At 42.9% G+C, this 22,197-nt stretch overlaps 2 protein-coding genes across 3 annotated transcripts in view; one reads left to right on the top strand and one right to left on the bottom strand.

Moving 5' to 3' along the window:
• Positions 1 to 456: 456 nt before the first annotated feature.
• LOC129058045 (uncharacterized) lies at positions 457 to 17,917 on the bottom strand. The gene is made up of 3 exons (XM_063724085.1): positions 17,798 to 17,917; positions 4,070 to 4,655; positions 457 to 621 (listed from the first exon to the last, which is right to left on the bottom strand). The coding sequence occupies exons 1-3, from the start codon at positions 17,915 to 17,917 to the stop codon at positions 545 to 547; spliced, it is 783 nt and encodes a 260-aa protein (XP_063580155.1). The 3' UTR covers positions 457 to 544.
• The window catches only part of NBPF1 (NBPF member 1), a 50,510-nt gene continuing 32,588 nt past the window's right edge, over positions 4,276 to 22,197 (top strand). The window contains exons 1-3 of one of the 2 annotated variants that reach the window (XM_063719930.1): positions 4,803 to 4,931; positions 8,937 to 9,208; positions 16,482 to 16,606. The gene's annotated coding sequence lies outside the window, so the exon portion shown is untranslated. Of the gene's footprint in view, positions 4,415 to 4,802; positions 4,932 to 8,936; positions 9,209 to 16,481; positions 16,607 to 22,197 lie in introns of those variants that run through there. The other variant, XM_063719928.1, reaches the window with a different exon arrangement.

The following is a 22,197-nucleotide window of genomic DNA, read 5'->3' as shown; positions in this document are numbered from 1 at the left end:
AATTGAATAAATCAAGTTTATCATTAAAATGCAAAGAAAACAACTCTCCAAATGTTGGCTGATCTTCTGTTTTAAAGTACTGTTAGACTGGAGAACCGGAGAGCAGGGGAATCCGCCAAAGAGTTTTAGATGAAAATTAATCACCCTTGTCTACCATAGTCACACCCCAATGCCCTTGAGACCCAATCCTTCGGAAGGAGTGTCCAAGAGGTATAAAGCAAAACCGAAAAAACAGTTCCCAAATTCTGGAGTTCATTTTCTCTCATTAAAAATATAAATATCAGGCTAGCACATGTTGACACACAATAACAGGGACACAGAATCCCTTCCTGAAGACCGACGGGCCCACGGACCCCACGGATGCCACAGTGGTTGACGAGGTTAAGTAACTTGGTTCAGGGTGTCTGGGCACACCTCTGCGTGAGACACTGTCTCTGCTGCTCCTCTCATCTCTACGCCGATTCCTCCCCACAATCCTCCCTTTTCCTTGGGCCCCCGATGTGTCTCCAACCAACAGTCTCCCCAGCCCCGCAGCTTCTCTCTTTCAGACCTTTACTTCTTGATCCTCACTCCATAGTGAGATGTGGCCTTTCAGCAAATAAATTGATGTGCTCAGGGAGACTGAAAGAAAGGGGTATACCAGGATTAGTGCTGCAGGGTCAGAGCTAATGACACAAGCTTCTCTCCTCAGGCCTATTCATTTGAGATGCATCTCAGGCACTTAAGCACAGCAGTGCTAAGTTAGTACCAATTATATACATACACACATAAATATATAAAACCATATAATTATTACATATGTAAATATAAATTGTACCAATAAAATCAACATCAAGCTTGTTTTTAATCATTCATTCAAAATACATTGAACAGCTACTGTGCAAAGTCTTGGGACTGTTTAGAAACTTAAGACAAAAATATTGGGCCTGTAGTCCCAGGTGAAGCCTAGGCAGGAGGATGGCTTGAATTAAGGAGTCCAAGTCCAGCCTGGGCAGCATAGTGAGACTCAGTCTTTTTTTTTTCTTTTTCTGAGACGGAGTCTCACTCTGTCGCCCAGGCTGGAGTGCAGTGGCACAATTTCGGCTCACTGCAACCTCCACCTCCCAGGTTCAAACGATTCTCCTGCCTTAGCCTCCTGAGTAACTGGGATTACAGGCACGTGCCACCATACCTGGCTAATTATGTATTTTTAGTAGAGATGGGGTTTCACCGTGTTGGCCAGGCTGGTCTCAAACTCCTGACCTCAAGTGATCCACCCACCTTGGCCTACCAAAGTGTTGGGATTACAGGCATGAGCCACCGTGCCCGGCCGAGACTCAGTCTTTAAAATAATGACATAAAATAAAAACATAAACCTCAAACAAAAAGACAAACTATGATTTCAATCATTGTGAAGCTCTTGATCTAGTAGATGATATATATATAGATATATACCAAATATATATATACATATCTGTCTATATATAGATATATACATGTACCAAAAATACTATAATTTCAGAGAAGTGCTATAGGGTCTAATGTTTAACAACTGCTGGCATTTGACTGATGGTGTTTAAAGCTCTTCCCCCATTTTCCAGGGGTATAAATTGAGGCAAGTTATTTGGTATTTACTACATTTTGGCTTTTTCATATGCAAGGGGGTTGTGATAATAATACCTACCCCATGAGGACGGTATGAGGACTAAACAAAATCGTGTATGTATAGCCTTGGCCAATGCCCATAGACACTGAGTACCCAACTAGGTGTTAGCTAGTAGATTTTAAATTTGTATTTATTCTTATAGTTTTTAAGGTAAAATTTACATTCATTGAAATGTTAACTGTATGTTTTTTGACAAATGAATACACTTATATAACTCATATCCCTATCAAGACAGAGACCATTTTTACCACCCAGAAATTTCTCTCATGTACCTTCCCAGTCAATCCCCTGCCAGAGGGAACCACTGTTATGGTTTTTCAACCACAGATTAATTTTCCCCTTTCTAGAATTTCAAATAAATGGGAAGGTATGTGCTCTTTTGTGTCATTTATCTTCACAGACTTTAAAAAAGTTACAATTTTAAACCTTTTGGGCATTTAGTAAAAATCTCCTTCCCACCAGTAGCCACCAGTCACCAGTCTTCATTTCTCTCTCTCTGTTTTTGAGATAGGATCTTGCTCTGTCATCCAGGCTGGAGTGCAGTGGCATGATCATGCCTCACTGCAGCCTCAACCTTCTGAGCTCAAGCAATCCTCCCACCTCAGCCTCCCAAATAGCTGGGACTACAGGTGCCCACCATCACGCCTGGCCAATTTTGCTTGTATTTTATGTAGAGACAGGGTCTCACCAAGTTGCCCAGGTTAGTCTCAAACTCCTGAGCTCAAATGATCTGCGGGCCTTGGCCTCCCAAAGTGCTTGGATTACAGGCATGAGCCACTGTGCCTGGCTCAGTCTTCCTCTCTTGAAGCAACCAATGTTATTAGTTTTATGTGGGCCATCCTATGGCTTATCATTATTAATTCAGGTGTTTATACAAGGCTCTTTGAGAGCTCAGTTTTAAAGGTTACCCAAAGCATCCTATGACAACTCAGCCTAAAACGATATAAAATCAGTTTTAATATAACTGAAGTTTCTACATTCTGACTCCAAATGTCAGATTGTGACATTTTATCTTTCTCTGACTTTATGTCAAATTTCCTTCAACTTCTAGCATCTATCATTCTCATTTATGAGCAAATATGTATTTAACAAATGTGGAAATACAAATCATGAGCCAAACCAAATCCTGGGCTTACGTAGCCGGTAGTAAAAAAATTCACCAAAATAACCACCCGATTACAGTTTCATGCAATGTGATAGGAGTAAGGGACCACCATAGGGAGGTCAGAAGGTGCTTTCCAGAGGTGGAGACTACAGCTGTTCTCAGAAAGATAGGGGTTAGAAGAACCTTCCAGGCACAGAGCAAAGCATGAGCAAAAGCTCTGTGGAGGCCAGGAAGCTGGTAAATAGGGAATAAAAGAGGCCAGTTTGGCTGGAGCAGAGAGAGCAGAATGGAATTGGTCTGAGTAGTGAGAAGAGATGAAGAAGTGGGCAAGGAGCCTGGCCATTCGGGGCTTGGTTAGGAGGTTTTGTCTAAGAGAATGGGAAGGTGTTTAAGTGCTTTAGGCTGGGAAGTGACACGGTCACATTATATTTTGAAAAAGCCACTCTGCCTGTTGTGTTGAGATTAGAGAGGCCATAAAGGGGATATGGGTAAACCACAAGAAGACTAGGTCAGTAGTCCCTCCACCCTCACTCCCCAGGTGAAGGTAGCCTAGACTAGGGTGGTGATGGAGGAGACAGAAGAGGACAGATTCAAGGAAAATTTGGAAGGTAAAAACCAGTAGGATTTGCTGACGGATGGAGTATAGGAGGGGAGACGTAGATTATCAGGAATGTATCTTAGTTTTCTTATACAAGATAGATTCAGTTGCAATGAAATTGTTAATCGAAATTGACTTTAAATAATGGCATGACCTAAAGTTATGCAAACATTTGCCTTAGATAAAATATCAAGTTTTCAAAGTTTTTAGCTGGGTGGATGGCATGGCTTTACTTCTATTTCTTGGTATTCTAATCCTGTTGAAAAAAAAGTTTTTCTTTTTCTCAAAGGCTTATTTCAATGGAAGCCCATCTGCAAAATCTGTTATAAATTTAAATTAGAAAATAACTACAAGTGCCATTGACAGGTTGGTTATTGTTTTTGCGAGTGACCTAAGGCCCCCTCTGGGGGAGCTGGGGGCTCTTCTGAAGCCTGCGGGACTGCACCGGGTGCTCGTGCCTGGAAGTCAGACTCGGGGGCGGTGCGGCAGCGCGAGGCCTGCGGTCCTAAGCGCGGGGTCGCTCCGGGCCCCCAAGGGGGTGTGTCTCCTGCCTCTTTAACCTGGCAGGGGCTGTTCAAGTGGCCAGGGAAACCAGCGATTTGGAGGGTCGAGGGCTGATGTTTTGAAAAAGAGACGGAGGGAAGAGAGGGATTTCCCCGTCCCCGCTGCACTCGGTCCGTCCCCTCGGTTACTCCTTTTCTCCGCCTGCGCGGCCCCTAACCTGCTCCAACCCGTTGTGCAGTAGAGGCCGCGGGTCCCTTTAAGGCCCCGCCGGGCCTGCGCCTTGGGTTCTCCTGACGCGCCGATCGGGACCCTGAGGAGCCAGTGGGCCGCAGGCGCAGGCGCAGGCGCAGGCGAGGGGCTGGGTGGCGGTTGAGACAGCGGCGGTACTGGGAGGGGTCGGTGAGGGTCGCGAGGCTGCCTGAGCTTCTGAGCGAGCGCGGTGCTTTTGGGAACGCGGGAGGGGCGACCTGCGGCGCCAGGAGCTGGGCCGAGGCGCGGCGGCGCGGCTGCCGGCTGCCCTCTGGATGGGAAATTACCACGAAGTCCACCCAGCGTTTCTGAGGTGAGGGCGCCGCGCCAGGCTGGGTGCACAGCTGAGTCGAGAGGCGGCCGCCGCAAGTTTTGTTGCGGGGGTGTGGGGGGGTCGTGCACCGCTGGGGCCTGAGTTCGCGGCGCTGGATTCTTCGCCTGCTGCTGCCGCCCGCAGCCCAGCTCTCGTGGGCGCTGGGGAAGAAACTCGCTGGCGGGTGTTCTGTGGCATCCCAGGGGGTGGAGGGACGGACCAGCTTCGGGGGCACGTCCTCCTATATCCTGTAGAGAACACTGACCCCGCACCCCACCCTCGAGGCCGGAAATCGGTTCCCTCTGCGGACCTGAGAGGCGAGAGCGCTCGCGCCCCTGACTTGCAAAGTTGGGGTCTTTATTGGCCTCCGGGCTTCTGCTCCTGGCAGGTGTCTCCAGGCTGGTGATGGGCAAGCCAGGTGTGCCAGGTCCAGGATGCACATGAGGAGCGTTTGTAGCCATCACTGAATCACCTCCTGACTAGCGGGGCAAACCTCAAATGAACCGCAGGATTTCGGGTAGGTTGGATTGTGGGGTTGCTGTTTGCACTCCAAAGAGTTGCTGTGATTTCCTTGTGTCTGTCTGTTTTTCTGGCTTCTTAGATCATCTCACGTGGCGTCCTTTCACGGAAGAGTTAACCAAGACGTTTGGCCTGGTTTCCTTGCTTTCCTCCTGTCTTTTGCTGCTAGAGCTGCTTTCCAAAAGAAGTCTTTTCTGGCAGTGGTATCTTTTCTTTGGGTTACAGTGTTGTTCATCCTTTCTTTGCCGAAAGAATGAATCCCAGTGCTTCACGAAGTTAAAGAAAAGATCTGCTGGTAGTGTTTAATCTTTGTTCTGAACTGATATGCGTTAGTAGCTTTCTTTTTGTTTTTAAATTTTATTAGTGAAATTTCACTAGTGAACCAGAAGCCATTTTTTTTGTATTCTGAAATGCTAGCTTTAAGATTTCTGAGAACTTTGTGTCAAAGAAATCTTGGAAAAGTTACTGAAGTATACAGAAGAAGTTCACAATTTAAAATGTGCAGGTGGCCCGGGTGCAGTAGATGACACCTGTAATCCCAGCACTTTGGGACGCCAAGGTGGGTAGATCACTTGAGCCCAGGATTTCCAGACCAGCCTGGGCAATGTGGCAAAACCCTTTCTCTGCTAAAAATACAAAAGTTAGCTGTGTGTGGTGGTGTGTGCCTGTAGTCCCAGCTACCTGGTAGGCTGAGTTGGGAGGATCACCAGAGCCCGGGAGGTTGAGATTGCAGTGAGCCGTGATCATGACAGTGCACTCCGACCTGGATGGCAGAGTGAGACCCTGTCTCAAAAGAAAAAAAAAAAAAAGTAATGAATTTTGACCAAGTGAACCACCAAAGATCAAGAAATAGAACATTACTAGACTGGGGTATATTTGTAGGAGTGGCATTGTTGGTTTTAGAGGTATATGAATGATAAAACTTTAGTATTACATATTGTTGAACATTTTCCCAAAGTAGTTGTACCATTTAGCAGGGATATGCTGGTTACCCCACATCCTGGCTGATGCCTGTCAGTTAAAAATTATTTTGCCATTCTAGTAGGGGTGCAGTAATATATCAGCGTGGTTTCATTGAGATTGAGTATCTTTTATTGCCATTTATGTGTCCTCTTTTGTGAAGTGCCTGTTAAATCTTTTTATCCAGTTTTCATTGATATGCTTGTTTTCCTGTTGATTTGTAATACTTCATTCTGGATATGCCTCCTTTCTAGGATTTATATGTATTGCATTTCCCTTTTTTCAATCTGTAGCTTGCATTTTCACTCTTTTATGGTGTTTTTTCATGAATGGAGATTCTCTTTTTTTTTTCTTTTTGAGACAGGATCTCACTCCATTGCCCAGGCTGGAGTGCAGTGGCACAATCACAGCTCACCGCAACCTTGACCTCACAAGGCTCAGGTGATCCCCCTGCCTCAGCCCCCAAGTAGCTGGGACCTACAGGGGAATACCACCACACTCAGCTGTTTTTTGTATTTTTAGTAGAGATGGAGTTTTGCCACATTGCATAGGCTGGTCTGGAATTCCTAGGCTCAAGTGATACACCTCCCTCGGCCTCCCAAAGGCTTGGGATTACAGGCATGAGCCACTGCACCCAGCCTGAGATTCTTAATTTTAATGAAATTATACTTTATCAATCTTTTCCTTAATGGTTACTGCTTTTTGTGTCCTGTTTAAGAAATCAATGCCTAACCTAAGAGTATGAACATATTTTTCTGTGTTAACCTTATAACAATTTTATTTTAGTTTTTGCATTTTTTTTTTTTCAGACAAGGCCTCACTCTATTGCCCAGGCTAGAGTGCGGTGGCAGGATCTCAGCTCACTCAACCTCCATCTCCTGGCTCAAGTGATCCTCCCACCTCAGCCTCCTGAGTAGCTGCGACTATAGGCCTGTGCCACCATGCCTGGCTAATTTTCGTATTTTTTATAGAGATGGGGATTCAACATGTTTCCCAGGTTGGTCTCAAACTCTTGGGCTCAAGTAATCTGCCTGCTTCAGCCTCCCAGAGTGCTGGAATTACAGGTGTGAGCCACCCCACCTGGCTATGATTCACTTTTTACTACATGGATGTGTCTGCTTGATCCAGCACCATTCATTGAAAAGACCATCCTTTTCCTTCTGCACCATGTGGCACTTTTTTTCATAAATCGAATGACTATATGGTCATCTGATTTATGAAATTAGTGTGGGTCTGTTTCTGTTTCTGGACCAACCTGGGTAACATAGTGAGATCCCGTCTCTACAAAAAATAAAAATAATAAATAAATGAATAAAATTGAAAAAATAAGTGCATAGAGCAGATGGAGTCATAGGTGATAATTTATAAATGATTGCCAGTTTCTTGGCTACATACAGGTGTTGGTAATTCAGATGTGTTGGGTGTTCAGGCAAAATGTATTAAGTGAATTATATGGTGTTCAGAATGATTGCTAGATGTTCATTGCGACTTGAATTAGATGTTATTTGAGCCTCACAGAGCTGCAGTTTTGACTGTTTTATTTGTCTTTTTAAAGTTTTTACAATCTTCCTGTCAAGGCAGTAACTCTTTTATACTTAATTGTTCTTAGGTTTACTTAATTAGCAGGAAAACTTTATGGACTATACCTAAATAAGTGTTAAGCCATTTAAAGGGCTCACGTGATGAGATGTAAACAATAGTATTCTACATAATAGTTTTAGGACTACATCCAATAATTTTTTTTTTTCTTGAGACAGTGTCTCGCTCTGTCGCCCAGGCTGGAGTGCAGTGGTATGATCATGGCTCTCTGCAGCCTTGACCTCTCAGGCTCAAGCAGTCCTCCCACCTCAGCCTCCTTAGTAGCTGGGTCTGCAGGCATGCACCACTATGCCCGGCTAATTTTCTCCTTTTTGTAGACACGGTTTTCCTATAGTGCCCAGACTAGTTTCAAACTCCTGGGCTGAAATGATCCTCCCACCTTGGCATCCCAAAGTGTTGGGATCACAGGCATGAGGCATCACACCTGGCCATTTTAGTTTTAATATTTTTTCTATTTTTCTAATTTAAAAGATTTACTAAAATCTCTTACAGCTATTTATGAATATAGTATTCATTGTTGTTATTATGATTATTTTGTATGTGTTTAATCTGATTTTCAATATAAGCTCCTGGCAATTAGAGATTTTGTCTCTTTTATTCACCACTGTATTCTCAGTACTTGACCTTGCCTGGCATGAAACAGATATTGAATAAATATTTCTTAAATGAATGAATGAATGAACATACCAATAGCATATTCAGCAATCTCCAAGTATCACAGTTTTCACCATCTAACAAATAAAATAGCTTGGATAGAGCAGAGTCACAGTCAACCTGCCATGAAGGGAAATGTCAATGAAAAATAAACCTTTGTATGTGTAGCTGCTAAGATTTTGGGGGCTTTGTTACTGTAGCATAACCTAGCGAAAGCTCGGTGAGACAGCATGTAGAATATACGTGTACAGATAGACCAGCTAGACCAGTAGATGAGATTCCAAAGATAGTTCAATAAGCATTAACTAACAACACCCACACTCTTAATTCCCTAACAGAAATAATGGAATTCTTGTTCACTAAGCTCTGCCTCAAATATTACTTACTTTGTGAAAACTTCCCTGGCTACTCTAGTATTTAGTCAGGACTCTTTATATTTTTCCCCGCAGGCTGGAGTACAGTGGTGCCATCGTAGCTACTAACCTCTAACTGAAGGCTCAAGGAATCCTCCTGCCTCAGCCTCCCGAGTAGCTGAGACTACAGTGTGCGCCACCATGCTCAGCTTATTTTTCATTTTTTATTTTCTGAGACGGGGTCTTACTATGTTGCCCAGGCTGGTCAGGACTGTTGATTACCTATGACAGAAACCCAACCACCTCTAGTTCCCCACCACCTTTCAACCTGCTCTTCCCTGGGTCTTCCCAGTCTCCGTAAATGGCAGCTCCATCCTTCAAGTTGCCGAAGCTCCAAATCTCAATGTTAACCTTGATTTCTCTCTGTTATCTCACAGGCAATCTGAAGGCAAATCCTGTTTAGACCCAGACGAAGGTTCCTGGTGACCCAGGCTCTCACCAGCCAATTGTCCTTTGCCGTCCTCCTGAGGGTGTCTGGAGTTTCAGCGCTGTGTGCTCTTGGCCTCCACGCTGGGGATGCCACTGACTCCCACTGTCCAGAGCTTCCAGTGGATTCTCCGAGGCCCTGATGTAGAAACTTCCCCATTCGGTGCACCAAGAGCAGCCTCACATGGTGTGGGCCAACATCAAGAGCTGCCAGATCCAACAGGTAAAAATCCCGAGGCATTGCCAGCTCGGTAGGGTCAGATAGTCCTCTTTCTATTATGACTCAGATGTGAAGGGAAGATGCCAAGGTCCCTAAACATCGCAGGGCCTTGCCTGGCATGAAACAGATATTAAATAAATATTTGCTAAATGAATGAACAAATATCGTGTGCCGCCCATGACCTGCAGTGCCGTGGTCAGGTGGAAGTGATTTTACTTCAGGAGAGGACAGTGTTCTCTCCAGGACTTTTCCTTACTAGCTAGATCTGCATCCCACTCCTCGCTCTTCCCCTCTCACCCCCCGTTCTCTGCCCCCATTTCTCTCTGTTTCCACCCTACTGTCCCCTTTCACCTGCTTTCTGCTCTTCAGCTTTCATGGCTCACCCCCTCCCTGTCCACCTGCATCCCCCAGGCTAAGGCCCCTACACTGTCCTGGGTGGGGAGATGTGTCTGGTTTTAGGCAGTGCCCTCTGGATGTGTCCAGGATGGGGAAACATGTCTCAGTTGCCAGTATAATGGGTTAAAAGTATAATGGGTTAAAAGTGGCCACTTTTGAAGGCCTTTCCCATCTCCCATTCCAGAATCCTGTAGGACTTAGAATTTATGGGCCACGGTGGAATTCTTGGTTTCCCAGGACCTTGTGGTGGACGCCTTCTTTCACTGAGCATTCATAGGGTGACTATTAGGTACCAGGCCCTGCTCTGGGCTAGAGACCCCACAATGAGTAAATCTCAGGTCACTACCCCACAGAACCCACCACTGCAGGCATTGAGAGGGGGAGAAAGGGGCATGGCCTGTGTTCTTCTCATGTGGTTGCCCACAGGTCCTGGGGGAGTAGGAGCCAGTTCAAGGAGAGAAGTCCAGTGAGAAAGGCAAATGGATGACATCAGACCCAGGGGCTGAGGCCCCCAACTGCAGCCGGGTAGCTTCTGGAGTGGACAAGGAGCAACAGGGAAGTTTGCGGCCTGGTGTTCTGGGATCCACTGTCTCATCTCATTCTTGTGGGCACCAGAACTTATCCAAAGACAAGACTCAGTGTCTGTGGTAACAGTGGGCCAGAGATAGAATGTGTTTCAGAGGAGGAGGAAGGGGTTGTACCCCATGGAAACAGTATATGGTTTTACAGTAGCGTGTCTTTCTCTAGTAACTACTTAGCATGTTTCTGTTAATGGAAAATATTGGTGGTGTAAGTTTCCCCACTGTTCTCATCTTCATGTAAATTTGTTCATTTCCTTCCTTCCTTCCCTACTTCCCTCCAACTCTCTCTCTCTATTCTTTCCCTCCCTCCCACCCACCCTCCGTCCCTCCCACCCACCCTCCGTCCCTCCCTTCCTTCCTCCTTCCCTCCCTCCCTCCCTTCTTTCCTTTCTTCCTTTCTTCTTTTCTTTTTCTTTCTCTCTCATGCTCTCTCTTTTTCTTTCCTTTTCATTCTCTCTACTTTTTTGAAGAGCTCACACTGTACTGAAACCTACATTATTTACCAAAATCTCTGGAGCTGCTTCTGTCTGGCAGGTAGAGAGCTCATCCAGTATCCCTTAGCTCTTCCCAGCCCCCTCCTTTGATTTGTGGGTGCCACTGGGGCAGCTTCTGAGTCTCAATGGTTTCTAGTCTTCACCAAGTTCTGCCCACCCAGATGGTTTTTACCTGTCCTTACCAGAAACCTGCACTGTCTAGATTGCTGAGGCTGCTTCTCCTTAACCAATCTGCTATCTGTATTCCGGGGGCACCCCAGGGTTAGAGGTAAATGGCATAGGCCTTGAAATCTCCAACTGCTCTGACTCCAGGTTGGTGCACTTCAATGCCAAGTACTAACCACACAATAACAGGATGCCACCAAAACCTTGATATGGGGCTGCTGCATCCTAATTTTAAAAAGTTAATAGACATTATTTTTTAGAACAGTTGTAGGTTTACAGAAAACTTGAGTGGATAGTACAGAGAGTTCTCCTAGGCTCTCCTGTCCTCCAGCACACAATTTTCCCTATTAGTATGTTGTATTAGTGTGGTCCGTTCGTTACAATTGATGAACCACTGTTGATATGTCATTATCAACTAAAGTCCATAGTTTACATTAGAGTTCATTATTTGAGTTTCACAGATTATAGGTTTTGGCAATTACATAATGTCCTAAATCCCCAATTCAGCATCATGTGAAATAGTTTCACTGCTGAAAATTCCCTGTGCTTCACCATTTCGTGCATCCTCCTCTCCTTCACTCCTGACAACCACTCATCATTTTACTACTTCTATCTTTTTGACTTTCCAAGAATGTCCTAGAGTTGGAATCATACGGTATGTGGGTTTCCAGACTGGCTTCTTTCTAGCATTATGTACTTGAAGTTCCTCCATGTCTTTTCATGGCTTGATAGCTTGTTTTTTAAAATCAGTGAATCAGATTTCATTGTATGGCTACAACAGTTTTTTATTCATTCACTTGGTGAAAGACATCTTGGGCACTTCCAAGTTTTGGCAATTATGAATAAAATTGCTGTAAGTACTTATGTGCAGGATTTTGAGTGAACTTAAGTTTTCCAAAGTGACTGTACCCTTTTGATTTCCACTAGCGATGGAAAGTTCTAGTTGCTCCTCATCTTTGACAGCATTTGGTATGTTCGCCTTTTTGAATTTTAGCCATTCTAATACAGTGATATCTCCTTGTTGTTTTAATGTGCAATTCCCTAATGACAAATGATTTTGAGCATCTTTTTCATATGCTTATTTTTCATCTGTATATCTTATTAATGAGGTGTTCAGATCTTTCACCTGTCTTTTTTTTTTTTTTTTTTTTTGCTTTGCATTGTTTAGTTCTCAGAATTCTTCATATATTTTGGACAGCAGTTTTTCCATCAGATTATTTTATAAATATTTTCTGCCGGTCTGTGACTTGCTTTTTCCATTCTCTTAACAGTGTCCTTCACAGAGCAGAAGTTTTTAATTTTAATGAGGCTCAACTTAATTTTTTTTCATTAGTAGATTGTGCTTTTGGTTTTGTATTTAAGAAGCCATCATCCAACCCAGGATCCCCAAGATTTTCTCCTATGTTATCTCCTAGGATTCTTATGGTTTTGCACCTTACATTTACATGTAAGATTTATTTTATAAAGGGTATAACATGCATACCTGGATTTATTTATTTATTTTTTTTGCATGTGGTTGTCCAGCTGTTCTAGCACCACTAGTTGGAAAGGCTGTCTTTGCTGTTTTAAATTGTCTCTAAACCTTCATGGAAGATCAGTGGACTGTATGTAGGCCTGTTTCTGGGCTCTGTATTCTTTTCCATGGATCTATTTGTGTGTGTTTTCTCTTTTCACCAACTTCACACTATTTGGGTTACTGTAGCTTAGTGTAAGTCCTCAAGTTGGTAGTGCCAAATGTCAGGGGGTTTTTCTGAACTTCATCATGAGAACCTGGTTGAGATCATTGTAGTAAAACTTGGAAATGTGTGAGATTCCCCTTAGTCTGGTTTTCAAGGAGTTTTTAATGCTCTGGCCAGGCCACCCACAGCTTCTAGTAATCTGTCAATACCATTTAAGTGCTCCTCCCACTTGCTGTCCCCAGTAGCTTCTCTTCCCTGTGAGCTCTGACTCCTTGTGTGTTAGCCTGTTTTTCTCATTTTTAGGGTGGCCGTTTTCCCTGTGACCTCAATTCTCTGGTCCACCCTAGAAGCGTTGGCTTTCAGTTTGTTCAGCTTTTTTCTAGCTGTGAGGACAAGTGATGACTGCCTAGCTCTTTCCATGTTGGAATGGATATCCAAAAGTTCATTTAAAGGATTACTTGTTATAAAAGTCACCCATTGTCCATGTACAACTCAGTGATTTAAGGTGATATATAGAATTGTGCAGCCATCAGCAGATGGCTTCAGCAGATCAGTACTTTAGCACATTTTGTCGCTTCCCCAAATTCCCTTGAGCCTCTTTGTAGTCATTTCCTAATTCCCTGGTCCCCATGACTGGGTGTGAATAGAATAAATATTTGGAAAGTAGACTTCATTATATTTACATTTTCGTGTGTTTGGGACTTTATATAGTGGACTATTGTGTTCGTTTTGTGACAGGTAGAGAAGAGATTGCATTCTAGGGATGGTTTTTTGGGGAACATAATAGTAGTCCTGTTTATGGCTCTCCTTGAATTGGTTCTTCTGTTCTGGTGACTGGTATTTGCTACCAAACCTTGTCTGGTGAGCACAAGAAAAGGAATTTTTAAAAATCTGCTATGAAAATCGAGATGATACATTTTCACATAATAGTATGTGGAGTTAAGTAATGAAGCATCTTTATTGTTTATTTATTTATTTTTTGAGATGGAGTTTTTGCTCTGTTCCTCGGGCTGGAATGCAATGGCGTGATCTCAGCTCACTGCAACCTCCACCTCCTGAGTTCAAGTGATTCTCCTGCCTCAGCCTCCTGAGTAGCTGGGATTACAGGCACCTGCCACCACGCCTGGCTAATTTTTGTATTTTTAGTAGAGACATGGTTTCTCCATGTTGGCCAGGTTGGTCTCTAACTCTTGACCTCAAGTGATCCACCTGCCTTGGCCTCCCAAAGTGCTAGGATTACAGACATGAGCCACGGCCCAACCTGAACCATTTTTATTCTTTCAGAAATGTGATTGATAACAGTAAAGCCACACTCCTCACATGCCTGAAATACCCCTCATTGTCTTCTTCAGGTGGCAAGTGCTCTGGAACAGCCACATAAATGTGAGGGCAATATTTTTACTGTAGTTCTTTCATTGATTGATTGATTGATTGATTTTTTTCTCTTAGAGAGGTTAGCATCCATGTATCTGAAATTGTAATTCAAGGAAAGAGACAGGCATCTGTACTAGTTTTCTGTTGCTGCCAATTATCACAGTACCACAAACCAGTGGTTTGAAACCACAGAAATCTGGAATGAAGTGGCTGGGTTCTCTGATCAGAGTCATATGAGGCTAAAATCCAGGAATGGGCTGGCTGTGTTTTTTTCTAGAGCTCAAGTTATTTTTTCAAGTTCACTACAGATGTTGAAAGAGTTCCTATTCTTGTTTGTGGGGGACTGAGGGCCCTTTGTCTTTGCTGACTATCAGCCGGGAGACACTCTGACTCCAGAGGCAACGTGCTTTCCTCCTTACCTGTCTTTTCCATCATCAACCAATAACAACTCATGGAGTCCTTCTCAAGCTCCTACCTTCTGTGACTTCGTCTTCTCCAACCAGCCACAGAAAGTTCTGTCATGTATGGAGTGATGTGATTAGATCCAGTTCATGCAGGTAACCTCACCAGGTCAAAGTCATGTAACTGGCACGTAACAACATAATCACAGGAATGGTGTCTCATCACCTTAACAGGCTTTAGAGACAAGGGTGTGACATATTTGGGGACCATTTCAGAAATTCCACCTACCACAGTAGGACACTCACATTCCCCCAACTCCCTCTCCCCTAAGGTTTCCAAATTTCAAGTCATTAAAGCATTAGTTCAACATGAAAAATGTCATGTAGATCACATCAGATCAAAAGTTTAAAATTCCATCTAAAACATCCACACCAGGTGTGGATGAGGCTGAGGCTTGTGAGGGTGTCCACAAAGTACAGGTCTTTGACATAATTCCCTTACCTCCATTGACCTGTGAAACTGAACAAACAGCTTATCTGCCCCTAATGTGAAATGACGGGACAGACATAGAATAACAGCTACAGTGATTCTAGTTCAAAATGAGGAAACATGGAAGGGATAAAGAAGTCACTGACCCAAAATAGTTTGGAAATGGAGCTGGGCAAAATCCAGCAGAAGTTTCTTAATTAGGATCAACAGCCTGGGACCAGCCCGCTGTCCTGTGGGTCTTTGCCTCTGGGCTGTCTGCTGTGCATTTCTTGAAACTATTATTATTTATCTTTTTTCTCACACTCTTTTCCATATGGTTTCTATTGCACTCAAAATGTTTTTGAGATTCATCCATGTTGTTTTGTGTGTCAACAGTTCGTTCCTTTAGCCATTCCATGGAATGAATGTATCACAGTTTATTGATCCATCCTTGTATTGACAGATACTTGAATGTTTCCAGTTTTTCATATTAAGAATAAAACTGCTATGAACATTCTTGTATAAATCATTTTCTGGACATATGTTTTAGTTTCTCTTGGATAAATGCTTAGGAATTACTGAGTCATAGAATAGGTAGTTGTTTGATTCTGTAAGAATATGCCAGATATTTTTTCCCAAAGTGTTTATACTATTGTACATTCCAAACGTACAAAGGTGAGAAAGCTTTTGCTCCTTCCAAAGAGGCCTCTCTATATACATGTAATTTTTTCTAACTGGAGATAGGCTGATGACTTCAGGGACGTGAGCATGGGATACAGGACACCTGTCATCACCACCACCGTGAAGTTGGGATTCAGGAAGGAGGTTAATCCTATAAGGAATCCTGTGACCAGCATGAGCTGCTGTCAGGCCACAAAGAGCACTCAAGTGAACAGGGCATAGGAGGCCCTGGGGTCATGGTGAGAAAGTGTCTCATTGGTAAAACCTTTTCCCTTTGGGAGGTAAATAAATTCTTGGTTCCTTCTTGGTAGCCCTTGAAGATAAGGATGTTGAAACAAAATAATATCATATCTGCAGAAACTCAGATCTTGGTAAGATTTACTAGTTGGGAATCCAATGTTAATGCTAAGAAGCAGCCTCCAGTTGGGATCAAATGTGAGCCTATGGATCAAGGTGCATACTCAAACACAGAGAGCTTTTTGAAAGATGCTACCAGTAGTTTTTCCAGGGCAGAGATAGGTCATTTATTTTTCTCTCTAATCTAGCCAATATGCTTAGCTGAGAAGGTTTCTTCATATCACTTTAAATGATGGTGTCCTTGTACAACAATTTTGTAAACATTCTTTAGATAAGAATTTTATGGGTATTCTTTATTGCATTAGGCTTAAATTCAGTGCATCTTAAGATTTTATTGCAAAGTGTTGCCTTGTTTCCTTTTTGAGATGATACAGTTTATAACATGCAAGTGTGCTGTCTGTCCCCTCCCTTTATGTACATAGAAAATGAGCAAACATGTGGCCATGAAACAGATGGTCTTAGAATTGGTTCAGTGGTTGTGAGTTCAGCAACCCAAGAGTGTCTTATCTGAAATACCGCCAGGAATGCCTGGACACAGTAGACAAAGGTTGTTCAACTGGACGCCTTAGGATACATGCTTCCAAAAAGAAAGTAGCCGAAAAGAAACCAGAATAACAGAATATCAGAGCCAGAGGAACACTTGGAGGTAATTCAGTACCTCCTCCTTTTCAACCTACAGGGGAGATAGTGGAACAGAAGCAGAGATGGGCCTGCCTGCTGTGCCCAGAATTCACTGGAGATTGTTGCGGTGAAGAATTTCGTTTATGATGAAGGAGAAATAAACCCCCTTCAGCTTAAATTCAGGCAAGTTTATTGAAAAGGTGAAGAAGCGTCTTGCAGAAGCAAAGCATGGCTGAGGCTTGTGGGCTCTGTCTGGGAAAATGAGCAGCCGACGGTGGCTGATGCTGCCCCTGACTCTGGGGCCATGTGGTCTCTTATTCCCTGAGAGCATCTCTTCTATTCTCTTGCATCTTCCCTCAGCCTGGCAGTCTCTGTGTACTCTTCAACACATAATTGAGCAAGGCTGTGCCAGCCCCAATGCCACCTGGCACTTTAGGTCAAATTAGAAAGGCATGAAACCAAGTGGCCCTTTATAATACAGCTGTTGGAACAACAGTTGAAAGTACAATATCTTGACTCCTGGGTTAGTGCTTTATGCTGAACTTTTTTTTTCTGAATATGAGCCCAGACTTTGGAATATTAGTGTCACCTAGCGTTATTAGCTAGCATTCTCCTTTTGTTTCCCCATAACATCCCCTCCTTCTTCCCACAGATCCACTCTTCACTCATTTCCATCCTGTCTCATGCCACTCGGGGCTCGTCCCTTCTAGAATGCATCCCTGGCTCCCCTGCGTGCACACTTCTAGTTAGGTTTAGCAATGGAGGGCACCTGATGGAGCCTGGAAGTGAGAGGAAGGTGAGGTCCGTATTTCTTCCCTCTCCCTCCCTGCTCTGGCACTGAGTATCTGGCAAGAGCTGCATCTGTCTATTACTTCAGTGGCCACGCTTCCACAGCCCCAGTTCTCAGTGGGTCCCATAGCATTATTTTCCTTTGTTCCCTTGGCTCCCATCAAGGAAGATCCAGAGACATTCTCCTCACCAAGGCGTTAAGAAATGCACAGGTAAGGGGAACAGCGGCATGGGTATAAAGGTCCTGTGGCGCCCATCCTCTGCAGGCTGGAGGTCATGGTGGGAGATGCTGCATGGATTTGCCCTCCCTGCTGTCAGTGAGAACAACAGGGTTCTGGAAGAGTAGAGGACAGACCGTGGGACTTGGCCATCTAGAGACAAGGCAGGAGAGATTTCCTTGAGAGGCAGGGATATGTGGTGGTTACTAATCATTCTCATCATTCTGAGGTGTCTGGAAATGTAATGGATGGGAAATCTACTAAGAAATCAACTTACATAATAATTAGAAGACCTCTAGTTCTGAGGACAGAGACCTGATGGAGTCACCATAGTGGGAATTTATGACCTGGCATCCGGTTCAGATACCTGGAGCTTCTTGGCTGAGGGGAGATTGGATCCCTTGAGGAAGAGTGAAGGCTTCAATGCTGCCACAAGTGTATGCTGTAAATCTTCCTCCAGGCCTTCCCCAGAAGGACCTGAAGCCATTTATACGGGTGACTGAGGAAAGGGAAATACTCAGAGTTTCTGTGGCTTATTGGATTCTGGCTCTGAAGAATGCTAAACTAAGGGCACCTGTGGTGGCCATGAAACTGTGAAACTGCACTACTTGCATCTCCAGCTGCAGGAGGCGTAACGAATCAACAGCCGCAGCTGCTGCGCTCCGAATGGAGGACTTGATGACATTTCCCCTGGATCTGTATTAGCCTATGAGGAGGAAAGCCTCATATCAAGTCCTCCCAACAGAACACCCATGATGACTCATGAGGATGTCGAAAGTGTTTTCCTGTGGTAACTGTGACTTTCTTTTCTTCAAAGTCTGTTTTGTTCATGGACATTAACTGATTTATATAAAATAAGAGAATAAATGCCTAGACTCCCATGAGTGTACCTTTTACTGATAAACTCTAGTTCTGAGGACAGAAGCTTGATGGAGTCAGTATAGGAGGAATTTACAACCTGGCATCCAGTTCAGAGATTTGGAGCTTCTTGACTGAGGGGAGATCGGGTCCCTTTAGGGAAGAAAGAAGCCTTCAATGTTATCACAAGTGTATCCTGGAAATCTTCCTCTAGGCCTTCCCAGAGGGACCTGATAATATGACTTATGATACAGTGACCCCAAATTCAGGGTGTTCTCATCTATTCTCAAGAATGCAATATCTTATTCCTCTGAATTCAACCTAGTACCAATATTTGTATGTAGCTATGCACCTTAATAGACCATAGCTAATTAGATGAGGAATGGTAGACCCAATTCAACCATACAGGCATCAACCATATCAGCATACAGGCATCCCTCTCCCACCATTTCATTCTTGTCCCCACTCCAAAGCCTTCTCCATTTTATTTGTATTAATTTTCTATTGCTGCATACTAAATTACTGCAAGCATTCACAGCATAAAATAAGAATGATTTATTTTCTTGCAGTGTCCACAGATCAGAAGTTCAGGCCTGGATTAGCTGGGTCTTCTTCTCAGGGCCTCACAGGCTGAAATTATGCTGGGTTTCTTTCTGGAGGTTCTGGGGAAGAACTTCCTCTCAAGTTTCCTCAGGTTGTCAGCTGAGTTCAGTTCCTTGTGACTGTAGGACTGAGATCTCTGTTTTCTTGCTGGCTGTCAGCTAGGGGCCTCTCGCTGCTCCTAGAGGCCTCCTATGTTCCCACTGCATGCTTCCTCCAGCCAGCAGAGGAGAATCACCCTGCATGAGAACCCTCCTGCACTTCACATCTCTCCAGGAAGACCTCAGTCCCTCCAAGGAACTCACCTTCACTAGGTCAAGCTCATCAGATAATCTGTCTATCTTAAATTTGACTGATTTGGGATCTCAATTACATCTGCTAACTTGTTTTTGCCATAAATTGTAGCACAATCATGGGACTGACGTCTCCTCAGTGGCTTCATCTACACTCAGGAAGAAGTGATTATATAAGAGCAAAGATCACTGGGGGTCATCTTAGGATTCTGTCTACCATAATATTATAAAGACACAGTAATTAAAAGAGTATAACAGATTTCCGCTTCTGTCTGTTAGAATAAATCATATCAGACTAACCCTGCCTCCATAAACAACCGTGAAATTGTTTTCAGACAGTGGACAACAGGCAGTACAACAGAAAACTTAAGGGGGAAGCCCCATGATTTCCTAATTCTTTGGGGAGAATTTCTCAGCAGCTGCATAGTGGGCTAGAGTCCACTCAGGGCAGGGCAGCCCACTGAGTTGAGAAGGCAGAGATCAGAGTCCAAGGCCACTGAAACAACTGCCATCTGCAGAGCAGGGCACCAATGAAGAGACAGCTGTTCAAAGGTGCAGCTCTCAAAGTCTATGTGGGGTTCCATGTGCATACTTATCAAGGACTGGACTGTACCTGCACAATTAAAAGACTAACAGATTTAACAGAGGGGTGGCTGCTATAAAATTGAGTTTGGACCAGAGGTACTTGAGGTGGAGGAGGGTTGGGGAATGTATGATGGAGTTTCTGCCATCCATGGTGGGAAGAACTCATGCACACCTCATTAGCACCCAGGTATCCAACTGAGACACTAGAATGGATGTGCTTTAGGAATAAGTGTCACACTTTTCAATAAGGCCTATTGTAGACCAGCCTGGTAAAGCCTAAAACCAAACCCTGACAAAATCCACAAAGGGGTGGATTGGTGATTGAGTCTTGCCAAATTAGAGGGTCTTGGGAAATGCTGTGGGCTTTCCATGAATCCGTTGTAATAAAACATAAACCAGTCCACATAAGTCCAAAGTGAACAGACAGTAATTTTACTGTCCACTAGAACAAAATTAATTCACACAATCAATGACACAAGTTAGCCAAGTCGACATTTAAGCAAAATACATCTAAGAACGGCTAACAAATAACTCTCCTCAAACTCACATAGAGCATTCACCAAGATAGACCACATATGCTGAGCCATCCTTAGTATTTTCTGTCCTTTGACTCGTGTATACTGTGCTCAAACTCTTAAAATTATACGCTTTAATTATACACTTTAATGATTATACACTTTCATGCATCTCAATTGCATGTAAGTTATATTTCAATATATTTGTTAAAAGTTTATAATTAAAAAAACTGTCCCTAGCTTGATTCAAGAAATCTTTTTTATATTTAAAAAATATAATTTTATATATTATCAGGGCAAAAGAGAAAAACCATATGATTACCTTTTCATACACAGTAAAAGCATTTGGCAAAATTGAAAACTTTTTTCATGATTTATAAAAACAAACCCCAGAAAACTCAGCATGATAAGAACAGAAGGCAACACTTCCAACCCTGTTAAGGGTAGATTTGAAAAAAGCTCGCAGGTAACATTATATTAAATGGCATAGGATTGAATGCTTTTCTATTAAATCAGAGAAAAAAGTAGGATATCTGTTGTTATTTTTTCAATTCAGCATTATACTAGAGATCTAAATCAATGCAATAAAGTAAGATAAATAAAAGTATTGAAAAGATTGAAAAGAAAGAATTGAAGCTGTCTTTATCCACAGATAATGACTCTGTAGGTTAATAATCCTAGAAATCTACAAAAATCTAATTAGTGAGTTTGGTAATGTTGCAGAATATAAGCTCAATAGAAGCAGTCTTTTGTATTTCTGTGTATTAGCAATGAGCATTTCGAAAATGAAATAAAAATACAATTTCATTTCTAGTAACATCTAAATACATGTGCTTATAAATAAATTCAACAGGCTGGGTGCGGTGGCTCACCTGTGTGTGTGTGTGTGTGTGTGTGTGTGTGTGTGTATGTATGTGTATTCACCTTTTTTAAGATTATCTATCTATCTCCAAACAGGGAACATTAAGAGAACATAAAAAGAAACCACAATATAGGAGATATCATATTTATTTCCAACAAAGTGTTTTTTTAGATGGTGTGTATATATATAGTGTGTGTATTTATATATATAGTGTGTGTATATATATAGTGTGTAGATATAGTGTGTGTGTATATATATATAGTGTGTGTATATATATATATATGTAAGTCTGATAAGATAAACAGCACAATGAAACAATTTCTCAAAAGACTTGAATAGATACTTCAGAAGAGAAGATACATGAATGGTCTATTAGCCTAGGAAAAGAAGCTCTACTGTTTAGTCATCAGGGAGATCAATCAATACAACAATGAGATACCAGTACATATCCAAGAGAATGACTAAAATTTAAAAGGCTGAAAATAGCACATGTTGGTGAGGATATAAAGCACTTGGAAGTCTTATACTTGTAGGAATGAAAAATGGTAGGACTCGTTTGAAAATCTAACAGTTTCTTAAAGGTTAAACATACACAAATAAGATGGACAGTAATTCCATTCCTAGGAATTTACACACTATGTCTGCACATGATCTGTATGTGTATTTCCAGACCAGACTGAGGGGTGGGCTGCTATTTCTTGTGGCCCAGTAATGAGATGCAGATGAACTGGGGAGGAAGAGAGTTTTGACTTCTGCAACTGGTTTCAGGGAAAAGGCCTGGAAATTATCAGCAGACCAACTCAAAATTACAAAGTTTTCCTGAGCTTATGTACCTTCTAAACTATATGTGTATGTGGAAGTGTGCATTCATCTAAATACGTAAGTGATTAACTTCTAATCTATAAGTAAGGTCTGAGTCCTGAAGACCTTCCTCTGAAGCCTCAGTAAATTCACTTAATCTAAATGGGTCTAGGTGCTGGGCACCCTTGTCTCCTGCTAAATCACAGAGGTTTGGGGAGTTCCTTCAGACCTCCAATAAACTTGTTTGTGGAGG

Source organism: Pongo abelii, chromosome 1, assembly GCF_028885655.2.
Source record: "Pongo abelii isolate AG06213 chromosome 1, NHGRI_mPonAbe1-v2.0_pri, whole genome shotgun sequence".
Lineage (NCBI taxonomy): Eukaryota > Metazoa > Chordata > Mammalia > Primates > Hominidae > Pongo > Pongo abelii.
Note: the sequence above shows the minus strand (reverse complement) of the source record. Positions and strands in the feature narration are given on the sequence as shown.

Coding starts and splice junctions, on each gene's coding strand:
- LOC129058045 (XM_063724085.1), bottom strand. CDS start 17,917: ATGGCTTCAGGTCCTTCTGGGGAAGGCCTGGAGGAAGATTTACAGCAT. Junction 4,656..17,797: donor CCTCAGCCAAGAAGCTCCAG/GTATCTGAACCG, acceptor TACAGGATATAG/GAGGACGTGCCCCCGAAGCT. Junction 622..4,069: donor TGCACAACGGGTTGGAGCAG/GTTAGGGGCCGC, acceptor CCTTTCTTTCAG/TCTCCCTGAGCACATCAATT.